Below are 16998 nucleotides of genomic sequence, written 5' to 3'. Positions count from 1 at the left end.
CCTCCACAAGTCTGAGAGATAAACTATCCTATGTTCCTCTAAATTTATTTATAATCTCGTTCTTTATGCCTAGGTCATGGACCCATTTTGATCTTATCTTGGTATATGGTGTTAAGTGTGGGTCCATGCCTAATTTCTGCCATACTAATTTCCAGTTATCTCAGCAGTTTTTATCAAATAATGAATTCTTATCCCAAAAGTTTGGATCTTTGGGTTTGTCAAACACTAGATTGCTATAGTTGACTATTCTGTCTTGTGAACCTAACCTTTTCCACTGATCAACGAATCTATTTCTTAGCCAATACCAAATGGTTTTGGCGACTGATGCTTTATAATATAATTTTAGATCAGGTACAGCTAGGTCACCTTCATTTAATTTCTTTTTCATTAATTCCCTTGAGATTCTCAACCTTTTATTGTTCCATATGAATTTTGTTGTTATTTTTTCTAGATCATTAAAATATTTTCTTGGAAGTCTGATTGGTATAGCACTAAATAAATAGATTAGTTTAGGGAGTATTGTCATCTTTATTATATTTGCTAGGCCTATCCAAGAGCACTTAATATTTTTCCAATTATTTAAGTCTGGCTTTATTTGTGTGGAAAGGTTTTTGTAATTTTGCTCATATAATTCCTGACTTTCCTTTGAGAGATAGATTCCCAAATATTTTATGCTGTCGACAGTTATTTTGAATGGAATTTCTCTTTGTATCTCTTGCTGTTGGGTTTTGTTGGTGATGTGTAAAAATGCTGAGGATTTATGGGGATTTATTTTGTATCCAGCTACTTTGCTAAAATTATGAATTATTTCTAATAGCTTTTTAGTAGAATCTCTGGGGTTCTCTAGGTATACCATCATATCATCTGCAAAGAGTGATAGTTTGGTTTCCTCATTTGCGCAAGGTCATCTGCCTTACTTTCCTCTCCAGAGTCATCTGGGTGCAGAGACCAGATAGAGATCAGGATAACTGGTGATTGCCCCTTATTACTAAGAACTCTAATTTTATAGATAAGATCAAGGCTATGGTAACCTGGGAACTTAGTTATAAACAAGATCTTGAAAGAGGAATTCAAATTGAGGAAAATCTATTTGTTAAAAAAAATCAACATAGTACAAGATCAGATGAACTCTATATAATGTTAGAACTGTTTTTTTTTTCCTCTTTTTTAGTATTATGGGAGAGTTCATGCATTTCATAGATGCTTTATTGTATGCCTTTTAGAAACACATTAAATCTAAGTTACATCAACCTCCATGTTGAAATGATGTTTTCCATTGAGATTGTTATTTTCCTTTTAGTGTTCACAAAGTGAACATATATAATGAGTTAGTGATCAGGGAAAAGTATTTTGGTGAGGGAATCTAAAGAAATGGTGAACACTTCCTTTTTCAGAGTGATAGTGGGCCAATTCCATGTGGTATCCAATAAGAGTAAAATGTTAAAGAAGAGGTTGGGTGGGAAGGGTAAACAAAATGTAGGATGAAGACAGCTTAGGAGTAGCAGCATGGATCCATGGTTTCATGTATATAATTAGAATTCTTAGCATTAAGGAGAGAGATCACTCCTATAACCATGATATCCTGATTCTAAGAATGGCACTACCATTCTGTGAAGGATTCCCAATATGTGATTTGAAGAATAATAAATATAACATATTAAAATATATTATAAAATATCAAATTAAATATGTACTATAAATATGTAAAATAGAGAACATAAAATATTCATCTTTCCTTCCCCTTGGATATAAAATGCTAGGGGCTTAATTCCTGGCAATTTATATATAGGCACTAGAGAAGAATAAAGTTACAAGAAAGGAATAGAACTAAATAATTTCAAATTTAGGAAATATGTCACTTCTGTCACTATAGTAGATTAAAAAGTACCAAGCTAAGCCTATGCAGGTAAATGGACGCCTCCGTACAGTCATTAAGTGTACCTTGGATAGGGACCTATAAGTAAACAGAAGTGCCTGTTTAAAATAAGCTTACTCTCAGAGCTTTAATTATCTTCAAGGATTGAAAAATAAAGAAGTAAGGATATAACAGAATATTGATCCTTTTACCTGTACTTTTTCCCACAAAAATTTAACATGTCATTCAGAATAGAACATTAATGTATATATTCACTTATAATTTCTTCCTGGAAATGATAGGATATCTTAAAGCTAAAGTTAAAAGAAAACTTCTAAGTTCAAAATAAATAATTTCCTTACTTCTTAACTGTCAGATGTTTCATTTAGGCACTAGAGAAAACAAATGTTTAAATAAAAAGACCATTATCAATCTTTGCCCCCAAGACAACTCAGCACCTTTTTAAACATGTTTCAGAGGAAAGAAATTATGGTGATTAACACGGGCTATTTATTATTAGTGCTAATTATTCTTGCTGACTCTAACTTATGGCTCTAAATTACTCTTTCAAAAATTACGTAGGAATTTCTACTCCCACAATTCATTGCTAAGTCAGACTTCCTCCCTCTTGGTAAATGATTCAGTTACTTTACAACTTAATTTCATAAAAGGGAAAAGAATAAAGAGAGAAAAAGCCCTAAAATTTCAAAGCAAGCTCTGAATAATTTAAAACCACCAAATAAGAGAATATCCTTTTCCTCCCTAGGAAGTGGTCACAGGCTAAATGAATGTGAAAATGGAACATTAGACTTTAAAGTTCGAAGACGCAAACACAGTGTGTTATTTAATCTACTTTGTGCAATCAATTTAACAACAAGATTTATTAAACACTTATCTAGAGTATGTTGTGCTAGGTTTTGGAGGGGAAAATGCAAAGATTAGGTAAGGCAAGGAGCCTTGTAATGAGTTGACTTGAAACATTCTCATTCTCTCTCTCTTTCTCTCTCTCTTCCTTTCTCTCTCTCTCTCTTCCTTTCTCTCTCTCTCTCTCTCTCTCTCTCTCTCTCTCTCTCTCTCTCTCTCTCTCTCTCTCTCTCTCTCTCTCTTTTCTTTCACCCTATTTCCAACTGCACTCTTTAAACTGCTGGACCTTACTATTTCCTCTGCCCATGCTCTGAGGAATGGTGTTTTGGAACACCATCTTGGAGCCCAGCCTGTCCAGGCTGATGAATATTCATATGACTTACTCTATTTAGGCAGCCCTAGGCTGCTTCACATTCCAGTTCAATTACCATCAAGTCAACAGTCTTCCTCATCACTTTACGGCTCTGTAACCATAACTTAGTTGGCACTGCCATTGGCAAGGGCTCATTGGTCATTGGTCAAGAGCTCCATATATTGCCCCAAACTTCCCAAACCAGAACATTTCTCCCTGGCCACCATCCCCTTATATACCATTGTCTCTCTATTAGACTATAAGTTCTATGATTATCAGACTTGTATATCCATGGCACTTAGCACCATGTCTAATAAATGCTGATTAGTTTATGATGAACCACACTCACCAATGAACCATAATTTATTGGTATTGCTATTCATTCCAATAGTGATCAAATCCATTCATATTTTATCATTCAGGGTAATTCATTTCATACCCTTCCAGAACATCTCCCCCCCAGATAGATTCCATATATCAGACGAGAAGCCTTCTTTTAGATTTCTTGGTTCTGATAGATGAGTATTGGGGTAACACTCATGCTATTTATTAATTGCTACCCCCCACATGACTAGCCCAGTTTTTCTGGGTAATAAATGTCATGGATATGTCTTTCATGTCACCTCTCCTACATTTTCTTGTTTATTTAATTTTTCTTTTGTTTTCCATTTTTAGTTTAATAAGCCAATTGATTGATTCACAAATTTCACAATGTCCCAGAATTTATTAAATTAACACAATGCCTTTTGCAAATAAAAGCATTTAGAAAGCTTCAGTATTTATAAGGAACCTCTCTTCTCCTGAAGTCATCATCCAATACTTCTTGGAGTCCTTACAACATGGAAGATTTCTACATTTTGTCATATTTCCTAATTTGTTGGTGATGAGGTGAAACTAAAAGTCCATTATCTTTCATTAAGGGGTACTGTACAACATTAATAAAAGACTCATGAAAAAATATTACCCTAAATGAAATCAAAGCACCAAGGTCACAGAAAACAAAGCACAGATCTAGGTATTTTGGCATTGATTCTCTCTTTTACTCCTATCATGAGGGTTAGAAAGGAATATGGTTCATAGTCAATAAGCCTATTTGTTCACGAAAATACATTTAATTAAGTATGTCTCATTAAATCAGTCAGCCACTGGAGATAGAAATCACACACTGAAACCTGGTTAGAAGATTTCAAGTCAATAAGACAAATGAACCACCCAGAAATTTAAATCAGCTGAAATACGAAAATGTTCAGCAACCAAAAACAACAAACCTAATATCCTGTTTCAATCAAGGTTGTTTGATAACTTAACAAAAATACCCCCAAAATGAATTCATTAAGCAATTGCAAAGGAATAGTATGGAGCCATTAAAAAGTTCTTGTAACAAACTAAATTCAAATAAAATCAAGTTCAAGAAAAATAACTTCATTTTACATTCAGTTTGGCAACAAGAAACATTGTTTCCATACAAGTACAGAAAGTTTTTCAGTCATATTCTAAATATCATTTTAGGGCTTTATCTCATCTAGTTTGTATAAATGGAGTTTTACCTACCACCCAAATCATGATTCAATTCTACAGTAAGCCATTTTTATGCCTGCTATAATTTCCTTTTTGTGATATTCTAGCCTTCAGCATCATTCTGCAAAATCATTTTCAATTATATATTTAATCTTTATGTTATAGCTTAAATTACAGCCATAACACACTCTGCACTGAATCTACAAAACTAGGCATGTGGCTGCCATTGCCTTCCAAAGATGAACAGCTTCAATAGGAGACTCATGTGCCAATCTGCCACCAGGATGGCCTAATTTCAACAAACCACTTTCTTTTTAAAAGTTCTATGGGATTTTTAAAAAAGATAATATGCAAAGTTCATATGATACTCAGGATTCAAAGAGGTGATGAATAAAAAAAGTATTTCAACCCAAAGACTAAGTAAATCTCACTAAAAATGTAAGTCTGCAGAAAAAGGTCTCTTTCCATGCTGAAAAGTGTTCCCAGCATCATTACTTTCTTTGCTTTTCAAAGACTAATAACTATCTCAGAGATCTAGAGAACTTACCAAGTTATTCTAAATCACATTTTAATTGTCAAACTTAAGCCCAATTCTCCCAAGTCTAGGGAAGCATTCCCCACCAAGACTGCTAAAAAAAAAGGATCTCTTTACATGATTCAATATAGTCTATTCTTGGAACACAGATAATGGGACATCATAAAGGTACATATTTTATGGTGTTCATAAAAGAACATTATTGGACCAAGAACCTTGCTCAGAAAAAAATACTCCAACTCCTAATACATGGATAAAGTAATATTTAATACATGTTCAGGAAAGGAATTTGGAATTAAGCAAACAAGGTGACTAAAATGCCCATATCTTTGGCCCAGAAATTCTAGTATTAGGCAAATTGTCCAAAGCAGGCTATGAAAAAGAAAGCCTGCCTATGCACCAAAATATTTGTTGCAACAATTTTTGCAATAGCCAAGGACTAGAAACAAGATAGATGATCATTAATTGGATCACCCCCATTAATTGGGGAATGGTTAAGGAAGTTGTCGTACATAAATGTAAAAGAAATATTACTATGCTATAAGAAACAATCAACAGGATAAATTCAAAAAAGCAAAGTAAAGTCAGAATAATAATAACTTGAAAAACATAAATGGAAAGAATGACAAAACAATCAGTCCATAAGCACACAAAAGAGGCACTTTATATAAAGTTAGCTGGAAAAAGGTTTCTAAAAATTTTATTAAAAAAAAGTCAGTGACTGTCTAACTTAAAATTAAATTCTGGGCAATTGTAATGATCCCTAAAAAGAGATATGAGAAGACATCTCTCCCTGTTTGTTTGTTTTTATAAAAGTATTCCGTATAAACAATCAGATAGAAAACTGGACATTTTCTCAGTTCCTCAGAAATTCAATGAACTTCTACAAATGAAAAATTATGCAACTGTCTCCACAATCCAGACACTATTAACCCTAAGGAGGTAACCAATAACAGAGAAGGCTAGTGAATTAATGTTCCCTCATCATCTTTTACTCCATTAGACTCTGGCACAAAGACACAACCTAACATGTGTACTCCCTGTGAGCTGCCCAGGAATCCCTTTGCTGCTGCTTCCTTCTTTGCCAGTGAACCCTTCTCCCCCTTCTCCCAATCATACTGCAACAAGCAACAATGCCACTAAGACTCAGGGCAGTGCAACAATATAGGAGGCTGATATCCAGGGGAGGCCGGGTCTGGGCCTCAGCACGGGTCCCACCTAGCCACACAACACCCTTCCTATACCCCTTCTGGAATGGGAATGAGAAGTGAGGCAAGAAATTACAGCTGGCTCCTTGTTCCACAGCATGACGGGATAAGGGCTGGGGACAGCAGCAGCCAGGGGATCACTGCTCAGATGCCAGAATACAGGCAGATGACTGTTGTGGAACGCCGCTCCGCCCTGGGGGGGAGTCAATGCCTTTGTACACTACAGAGTAGTCCTCTGGGTTACCTCACTAACTTGTGGTCTCCTCAAAGGTCTTGGTGTGTCTTTGCATAGATCTCAAGACAGTTGCAATTAATCTACTTCTTGCATATAATTCTTCTATTAGAAAGTCCAAGGAGTTCAGGATAACTGAAGCAATGTCTAGTTCCCCATTACTGCAAATCATAATCTTCATTGTCACAACTGAATGGGGAATATGCAACTGTGATTGATTAAAAACATTACACAACTTGTAATTAAACAACTTGTTTAAGTAGTGTCAAACAGTGATTGATACATGTATTTGTGTCAAAGTGATACACATATTCTCGTGTCATAGAAAAATAATCTTTTTTTAAAAAGGCTGCTTTACTGATGGTTAAATTCAATTTCCTGTATTTGTAAATGAAACTATACTAAGTACACTGAGATCCTCACGGAAGGAGATTGGCCTAAATACCTACATTGGAAGAACTAAATGGATGAGAAGTGTGTGGGAAAAGGTGAAGAACTTACAGCACATATTGATTAGAGACTGTTAGCTAAAGTAGATGAAGCCTACAGGCCTCAGTTTCAGCTTCTCTGGAGTCATGTGATTTTAGATAAGGCCTGAACTACATTCCATTGTCCAACGTGGCCTAAGAAGCTGTACATCACCTTGTCTACTGCATTCCACTCACCAACTAAGGGAACAGTAGACTTATGTGGCCAATCACAGCACATAGAGGGCGGGATTTTGGAGATTCTTTGTCTGAAATGTATAAAAGCTATAAGCATTTTCAAGGCTCTGGTCCTATCCTGCTGTGAAATTTGATTCACAGACAGGATGGGGTCCACTTCTCGAGATTCTAATAAGTAATTCTGCTTTCTATGAGTGATCTCTGTAGTAATCAAATTGGGTAGGTTTTTTTGTCCCAAACAGAAGTAAGTACATATTACTCAGATTGTGGCAACCAATTAGATGAGCAGTCTCTTGAGCTATGCTATAGGTGCAAGGATGGGGATGGTGGCAAGAATAGTGTGACATAATGGAAAAAAAGTTAGCATGTGGGTCAAAAGGTCTGGGCTCAAGTTATGTACCTGATACATACTGAATGTGTAATGCTGAGCAAGTCAGTTTGCCTTACCACCCCATGCAATTCATAAAAAAGTGATACCAGAACTAAAGCTGATCTACATTAATGGGAGTTTCCTCATGGGGAGATCTATACACTGAAAAAACCCTACATTCACATTTTTAAAAATCTGCAACACTGTAAAAAGCAATTTGGAATTATGCAAATAAAGGGACTAAAAATATCTCCATTCTTTAACTTAGACATTACACTACTAGGCTTATACTCTAAAGTTACCAGAAGAAAATTCCTACATACAATAAAGTATTTCAAAAAGCATTTTTTAGAGCAGCAAAGGATTAAAATAAAAGATGCCCACTGATCAGAGAATGCCTAAACAAATGTGGGACATGAATGTAATAGAATATTACAGTGCCATAAGAAATAAAAATATGATACATATAAAAAAGGACTAGAATTTTTTATGGGTTCTACTGCAAACTGAAGTAAGCAGAGCTAAGAAAACAATATATACGGGTCTCTTCAACAATGTAAATAGAAAGAAAAACCTTCACAAAGCAATCAAATGTAAAAGCTGTACATTAACAAAGAATAAGCCTGGCTCCAATGAAGAGATCTGAGAATATCCCTGAGAATATCACTGATGGGCGATCCACAAGACTGTGCATTGTATACATTTGCAGACTATTTTCAATACATTGACTGGTTTTGCTTATTTATTCTCTTCCTCTTTTATTTTTAAAATATCATTTGTTCCATAAGATGGTTTCCTGGGATGAGGGAAGGGAAAAGATGCTAAGAGAAATTTTAGTGATTAAAAAAAGAGATATTAATGAAATTATTTTTTAAAACTAGAGGCAGCATAGAATAAATAGTAGATGGAATTCAGGAATTGGAACAGAAGAAGGAATAAATTCAATTATCACCCTAGACACTCACTATCTGTGCTATTCTGAAAATTACTTTCTGTATCTCTATTTACTTATCTGTGAAATGAGAAGTGGTTTTGATGACTTCTAAGGTTCCTTCCAGCTCTAAAACCCATGACTATAGAACATTGTAAGCAACCTCAAGATTTTTTGATGTTAGGTTTAAAATTTTTTATAAAGGATAGAACTCTGTGTAGGAGTGAAGGTGGAGAGAATACAGTGAAAGATGTTAAGTGATATGAAATAGAAGATATCAATAAAACATTTTTTCTTTTCTTATTTTTTCTTTTTTTATTTTTTGCTGAGGCAATTGGGGTTAAGTTATTTGCCCAGAGTCACATAGCTAGGAAGTGTTAAGTATGAGGTCAAATTTGAACTCAGGTCCTCCCAACTTCAGGGCTGGTGTTCTATCCCCTTGCCACCTAGCTGTCCCTAAAATTTTAATAATGAGTTTAAATAATAGAGATCAGGTACAGAGAGCCATGGAAAATACCTAGGCTTAAATCAAGACACAGTAATTCTAATCTTGCATCTTTGTTACCTTGGCCAAATCAATTAACATTCATAGACCAAAGTTTCTTCATTTGTAAAAAGTAACAGCTGATTTCTGTTTCTATGTCCAAGCTCCTTTAATTATAGTGATGAACAGTAAACAGTCCCTAGCTCCTGAAGAATGAACAAAGGAACAATAAGTGGGGAGAAAAGACAAAGGCACTTAATTACTATGTGCCCCTACTCCCCCAGAGCTCATTAATGGGAATTTTCAGATCAAAGTCAGATGGGAAGTCTCAGTGTTCCATAAGGTGTATTCAAGTAATGCATCTTCATCACCACTTCCATCCATAAAATCACATCTGTTGAACAATTTAATAGGGCTAAAGACTTGGGCTATGAAAGTTCTCTTTTTTGCATCTTTATAGCTGCAGAGGAGCCAGGACTTAGAACATCTGCAAGGGAAGCTGTCAGGGTGTATTTCTACCAGGGGTGTTACCCCTGGATAATGGCTGCTGGGAATAAGGGTGCAGACTTAATGCAGGGCTGCTTTCTGGGGAGGGCTGCTATTCCACAAGATCTTGCAGCTGAGATGTCCCTGTCCTCCTGCACAGGGGCTGTACTAAAGGCTATACCTGCTGGGCAGCAGGACAGAAGAAGAGCCGGCGGTCTGAGAATATTCTTTTCTCTCTCCTTGTATATGAGGTAATATGGGCCCAGGGGTAGATTTAGCTGCTCCCTTGGGATGCTGTGCTGCTGCAACTGCCCTGTTCTTCTGCCACTCTGATGGCTGTTGTTTGGCAGCGCATGGGGGCAGTAATGGGGATGATATATTCTTTCTCCACAGGGAGCAGTCCCCTGAAAGATGGCGGGAAGGACCAGGCTGAAAGCAGAACTTACCCCCAGGCAAGAGAATGAGCTATCATCCTACAAAAAAGTCCTTCTTGATTACTCATCTCTTCTTCATTGGGCACACATGGGAATAGAGAAGAAACAACTGAGAAAAATTGGTTTGGAAAAGAAACCCTGGGAGTGCAGTTTCCAAGAAGCTCCAAGTGTGAAGTTTTCAGGCCTACAAACAGCCCCACTCCCGAAAGAGAATCAGGCTCTCCTGATGGATTCTGAGGCAGACTAGACATACAACAGGACATCCCTGTCCAGAAAATACCAAAGCAAAGCATAGGTAATGATCAAAAATCCATTATTGCCAATGATGGAGCTCAGACTCACAATTTCACATAAAATTCTTTTTTTTCTCTTCCACTAGGTTTATGGAAATATTTTTTTAATTTGAGGGGTGACATTTGACATTTTTTAAGTCTTTTTCCAAAGCTACAATGATAGATCCTAGTGAGTCCTACAGGTTACTGAAAGGATTGAGAAAATTTTCTTGAAATGTACTTATCTGTGTCAGAAAGGGTTTTCACATTATTGGAAAAACATACATAAACTGGTTTGAATATGTGTGCCAAATCCTCAGAGGAAATTATGAGGTACAATTTATAGAAAACTGGACTTGGAGTAAGAAGCTCTTCATTCAAATCTGGGATGATGGGCAAATCAGTTAGCTTCTGTCTGCCTCAGTATGTACATCCATAAAATGGGGATAATAATGGCCTCTATCTCTCAGGGCTGTTGTGAGGATCAAATGAGATAACATCTATTTAAGGTGCTTTACCAAATTTAAAGTGTCATATAAACACTAGCTGCTATTATTTTTGTTATTATTATTGTTGTTATTCCCCAAACTTTTATCCTTAAGGAAGTTTAGTTTTCATAAGGACATTAGTGAAGAAGTAGAAAATGGGTGTAGGAACCATGTAAGAATTTTTTAAAAACTTAATTCGGGGAAAACTATGATTGGATTTTTGTTTGATTGGGTTTTTTTTTTTTTTTTTTTTTTGGTATATGAAATAACTTGGGTAGTGTCAGTATTACCCAATAACACACTTGTCCTATTAATAAATCACCACTGATTTATTAAAATTTTGAACAGCCTAGGCATTCATCTAATTTTTTTAAAAAAACTAATTTTTTCTTTATATCTAAAAGGCTGGAAATCGAATTGAATTCAAAAATAGCCAAGAAAAGTATCTATTTGGGAAAAGTCTTGCTCAAGCAAGTCAAGAGGTGTAAAGTTACCCTAATAAAATAGCCAATTTGTTACATTTTTATTACTTGATGATCATACTAGATTACTACAATATTCTTTTAATATTTATCTGGGTTTGACCCCATGTAGAAGAAACATAGGCACTCATCTATTTAAGGTCATTCTACTTGAAAGACACTTTCCAGTCACCAAGACTTAACCCTCTCTACGTTCCCATTCCCACCTATTCATTGATACTAACATTTGTCATTATGAAAATGAAAGACATATTTCAAATCAATTAAGGTTAAATATTACTATAAGGAGCAATGCAAAAGTTCCCATTTCAGAACTAGCCAATCTCAGCTTCAAGAAAAACAACTCTCTTTTGAAAGTAAGGGCTAAAATCATTTCTTTAAAAACTTTGACATGTAGACATTTAATTACTTCAGTCCCTTTTTCTTAAGACTCCTGGGTCTTCCTTTGATATAGTTTACATGACTCCAAATAATGACATTAGTCTTGTGATATTTTAACCTAATGCTAACTAATATAACCAGGGAAAACTATTGGCTATTCCTAAACAAAGATGCATGTGATTTTCACTTCATCAACTTCCAATTTCCAAAATTTTCTGTTAAATGATGACTTCAGGATTGGTTTTTTTTATTTTTGTCCTTAAGCTCTAAGACCAATCCTGAATATATGATTTTTTTCTTTTATGATAAATGCTTGAATGAAATATCATAAAATATATGTTCAGAGTAACACAAGACTATTTTTAGAAGATTTATAACTTAATTTTTAAGAGGAATTTGATCAAAGCACCTGAGATTTGAATGTCTTCAGCATTTCTATCAAAGAAATTCTATTGGACTTCAAAATATAAAAGGCTCAAGCAATATTCAACATCTGCAAAAAGATATGGTGAATGTAGGGTTCAATCAGGAATGGTATTATCTTCAAAAAGCTATTGTGGATTTAATTGAAAAATAATTGGGAGATGTTTCTATTACCTTAGTGCAGTAGGAGGAATGTTAACCACTCAAAAATGAGCCAAAATAGTGATAATGATTTTCTAGCACCTGTTGCATACCAAGATAAGAAATAGAAAAACTTTCCATGAGAGAGAATTGCATCCATTTCTGAAACCTTGGCCAAAACTGTTGAAAAATCCATTCTTTGCTACTATGACTTAATTTATGAAATATATGAAGTTATTTCAACTTACAAGGTTTTACCCAAGATAAAACATGAAAGCATGAAGCAAATTTAAGGAGGTAAAGGCTAAGAAAACATCTCTTCACCTAATAGTGGCTATCATCCAACCAATTCATGCAAAAATATAGTTATCATGTCACCTTTCTGCTAAATGTAAAAATAGATGAAATTTTTTAGACAGACAGGATTCCATACTGCAAGAAAAGAAAGAAATGGGTCAGCTAGGTGGCGCAGTGGATATAGCCCCAATCCTGAAGTCAGGAGGACCGGAGTTCAAATGTAGCCTCAGATACTTAACACTGCTGTGTGACCCTGGGCCTCAGCAAAAAAAAAAAGAAAAAAAAAAAAGAAAAAAGAAAGAAAGAAAGAAAGTATCTAGTTTACTTTAAAAGTCAAGCATAATAATTGTCATGTGAACCAAGTAAGCAATATCATAGGTTACATGTGAGATCCTGCTTAGAAGTTCCTCCAAAGAAAACACATCCAGGTTTACAGGAAGATATCTTATCTTCAGTCCTTACCAGAGACAACAGCACTTGGAAACCTGAGAGTAAAATGAACTTCATCATGAAGCCATTTGATAGACATAAGCCTCTGAAGAAATGGTAATATACTTGATTTACTGCCTCTGTAATAATAAAGGCTATCTTGTGGTAGCCCAAAAACCTGTTATCTGAGCTCAAGCATCACCATCACTGATAATATTCCTCATTTCTCATGACATAGATTGAGGACATGCCATGTAATCACCAATTTTCTTCAGTGAGGAGGCCAGGGGCTATAAGTCAAGAAGCTCTGGGAACAGCTGACAGATTATGGTGCTTACCAGTTCATTCCTTCTATGCTTTTAACACTTTCAGTCCTTCCATTTGTTTGGAGGCTGGCCAAAGACAACTGATGTTGTGGACTTCTTCCTCCCTATCTCACTGGCCACAGGTGAATTCTACCATCATCCCAGAGCTATACTACTTAGACCCCCTAGATCAGGGGTCCTCAAACAGCTGAGGATGTTTATCCCCCTCACCCAGGGCTATGAAGTTTCTTTATTTAAAGGCCCACAAAACAAAGTTTTTGTTTTTACTATAGTCCGCCCCTCCAACAGTCTGAGGGACAGTGAACTGGCCCCCTATTTAAGAAGTTTGAGGACCCCTGCGATGGTAACCAGTTACTTTTATGCCCATTCTTAAGAACAATGGTAGAAAATTTGACCAGTATAGACTCTGTTCTACAATCATGTATTTGCACAATGAATTAACAATAGGTTAGGTCATGAACAATCATAGTCTAAGGTATTAAGCGTAACACATTGAATCAACTGTTAATTTAAGACATGCTCATTTAAGTAAAAGCACTGGTTACAATAAAGGTGAATATCGAATTTATTTTCAGTGCTTGGGCCTGTATTTTTTTTAAAAAGAAATATTCTGCTCCTTATCTTGCTTTATTATTACTTATAAGGAAAACAAATAAATCAATAAAAATGTAAAATGGAAGCCATTATCAAAAGCTACAAATTAAAAAGTCAAGAAATCTTATTCTTTATTGCTTATGACTACTTCTTATAACAACATCTTTCACCCATCCTACCTTCAATCATTCAGAAAGCACAATGGTTTTCTTTTTTGAAATTCAAGATTTGTGAGGTTTAAGAAAACCCCTGGCTGGTGTTTCCCTGTCCATCCCTCCAAAACAAATATACCAATGAAAATTAGTTAACAAGTTTAAAACAAGATTATTTTTAGCCCTTTCAAATTGCCTTTACAGCCAAGGGAGATGAGTAGGGAAAAATATTTTTTTTTTGATCCCCATATTTAAATATGCAGTAACAGGTAAAACTTCAAGTGTGAACTTATTACTAATTTGCACCTGTCCAGCACTGCCAGGAAATGATAAAGGGGATGGTACAAGCTAATTCTCTAGCAAAGTCAAGAAGATAAAAAAGTATATAAATTTGTATAAATATGTGATTATAATGTTGGGTTCATAAAAAATTAAATAAATTCATGATCTGTAACCGATTGTTAAGGGAAATAACAGTATATTCAATCAACAGAACAAGAAGGAATGTGAAATAATATACATGCACCTCATGTTCTGATACAGATAATTCTTAATCTGCAAGGAATCTTTAGTATGGGCAAAAATCCTATCAAAGGGGCAACATGGTATAATCAAACTGAGGCAATTCTGTTCTCAACAAGTGCTGCAACAGCAAGCAAAGATACATTTCTAATCCTCAATTTTCATTATCTGTAAAAGGGAAATAATTCTTGGCCTAATCTCCTTCATAGGATTATTGTGAGAAAAAAGTCATATTCTACTCATGAAAACACTTTGTAAATTGGAAAGTATTTCATAAATGTATATGATTTATACATTCAAGTGTTATTTTTACTAAATTTTTTGCAAAGAATTAGAATTAGATTAATAATAATTCCCTATAACCTAAATTTTAATCACCACTATTAAGAAGTGATTACAGGGACATGATGCTATTTAGAAGGAAGACCTTTGTGGTATTTTAATAAAGTCCCAATAAGCAAGACTAGATAGGATTCAGAAATAACAAAAAACAATCCTTCAGTATAAGAAACTTCTTATGAATATGTTACCTTAATCTTTTCCTTATTTGTTAATATAAATCACATGTTCCAATTAGTAGATTTAAGGCTAGATTTTTCTAACTACTTAAATAATTGAAACAAAGCTTCATCAAGAAGAGACAACCCTCAGACTTACTTTCATCTTCAAGGTTTGTATTTGTAAGGTGCCCTTACAATAAATCTAAGTTAGTATGAATAAACAGGAAAATATTAATGTTTAATTTTTATTTTCCCTATGCACTCCTTTGAGTTATTATAAGAAGATGGAAATAAGCCCCAAAGTTATAATTTTTGATATATTCAATTATATGTAATTATGAGGAAAATTTACTTACATCCAAAGAATGTTCATTCACCAAAATAAGAGACATGTTTTGTGACACCAGTTTGCAGGCATAACCTATTAAGAAAATGAAATTTAAAAATTACACATTTCCAATCCCTTCAATGAGTTCTTGATTTTTAAAAGTTAATTGGCTATTTTATGAATTATCCTCACTTTAACTTTATTGTACCTTTAAAACATTTCATGGCTCATTACCTTATCTATATATGTTAGGATGAAAAAAGCTCAACTCAACATATTTAGCTTTTTGAGAACAAGTGCCTGAGGAAAAAGTCATTACTAACAACTTAAACAAATACTTTCAAAATTTCTATGAATTTTTCTTTATCCTTACTATCCTTATCTCCCAATAGCTTCAGTGAAGACAAACATACAAAGGAATAGGAAGAATTATCCTTTCATATCTTCAATTGAGACAAACTTGGTCTTTATAACTTTATAAAATTTGGTTTCAATTGTTTGGGATTGAGGTTGTTGTTCTTATTATACTGGCATAATCACTATGTATGCCGTTTTCTTGATTCTATTTCCTTCCCTTTGAATCAATTCATTTAATTTATTTTATACTCTTCTGTTCATCATAGCCATCATTTCTTATAGCATAGTTAACATTTCATTAATATTTTAAAGCATACAACTATTGTTCTAGAATGCCAATATAATCATGTAATTCTCAAAACAAACCAATGATATAGATAGGTAACAAATATACATTAAGAGGTTTTTGTAAAGAACAAATCATATGCTCAAAAAGTCTGATGTTTGATCAAAAAAAAATCTTATATGTTGTCAAAAAGTGGCTTCCAATAAAGAATAATTAAGATTTAGAGCAAACAGCAACAAGCAAAAAGCAGATTATATAGCATATGATTACTAGAGAGATAGTTCAAATCATCTGTACCCCTTTTTTGTATGCTCAAGTATTTGTATCCTCTTTATTTTTCATTTCCAAGTTGAAGAACTTGATTTCTCTCTTCCAAAGGCTGAACCCTCAGATTAAGTCCAGAAGGAAGGTGCTACATTTTATTTTCACTTAAAAGGGGAAGAGGCAAAGAGATATTGTAACTTTAATCATTCCCTCTCTGTGGAGTACTCTTCCCCTAGAGAATACCAGCAGCTTTAAGCAGCAGACTGTTACAAATTCAGTATAACTAATTCCAAAGGATTTTCTAGTAGTTTTTGATTGGAACAACAGCTGCAGCAGTCAGTGAGCAGTAATTTTTAAATACCAACTCACTGCTTTATTTCACATCTTTCCACTCAAGCAAGATGCCATTTGACAAGTGAACCTGGACAAAGATATTCTGGAGAAAATGTTTCAAGTATTTCCTGGTCAGAGAGTCAGAGGGAGGGCACCCCTAAGGAACTTGCAGCATATTCAAATATGCAGTGAGTCAAAGCTCTAAAACCAAGGAAAAGCATTTTCTAAAATGTGTAGGATGAAGCTAATTTCCTTAGAAAGTCACCACATAGCACAGATGTAATTATAAAAGCCACGGCTGTTTTGTGGAGTAAATTTGGGCTTAGCTAATGTGGCAAATTAAATTAAGTCTGCTCCAATTCTGGTGTAGTTGACTTCTGATGTTTGTGGATAAAATGAGATCAGCTCCTGGGTCAAAGCCAGGTATGAAATGTCAATCCACACTTGTAAATTGAGGTCTAGATCTTTAATCTAGCCATCTAACAAGAG

General features: G+C 34.7%; 1 protein-coding gene across 4 annotated transcripts in view; it reads right to left on the bottom strand.

Annotated features, from left to right (window-relative positions):
* Positions 1 to 16998, bottom strand: part of ATP8A2 (ATPase phospholipid transporting 8A2) — a 769397-nt gene that overhangs the window by 473703 nt on the left and 278696 nt on the right. For all 4 annotated transcript variants that reach the window (XM_051986556.1, XM_051986559.1, XM_051986558.1 and 1 more), the window contains exon 24: positions 15298 to 15362. In XM_051986556.1, the coding sequence (XP_051842516.1) occupies positions 15298 to 15362 (65 nt within the window). The remainder of the gene's footprint in view (positions 1 to 15297; positions 15363 to 16998) is intronic.

The sequence above is a fragment of the Antechinus flavipes genome, chromosome 3, assembly GCF_016432865.1.
Source record: "Antechinus flavipes isolate AdamAnt ecotype Samford, QLD, Australia chromosome 3, AdamAnt_v2, whole genome shotgun sequence".
Lineage (NCBI taxonomy): Eukaryota > Metazoa > Chordata > Mammalia > Dasyuromorphia > Dasyuridae > Antechinus > Antechinus flavipes.
Note: the sequence above shows the minus strand (reverse complement) of the source record. Positions and strands in the feature narration are given on the sequence as shown.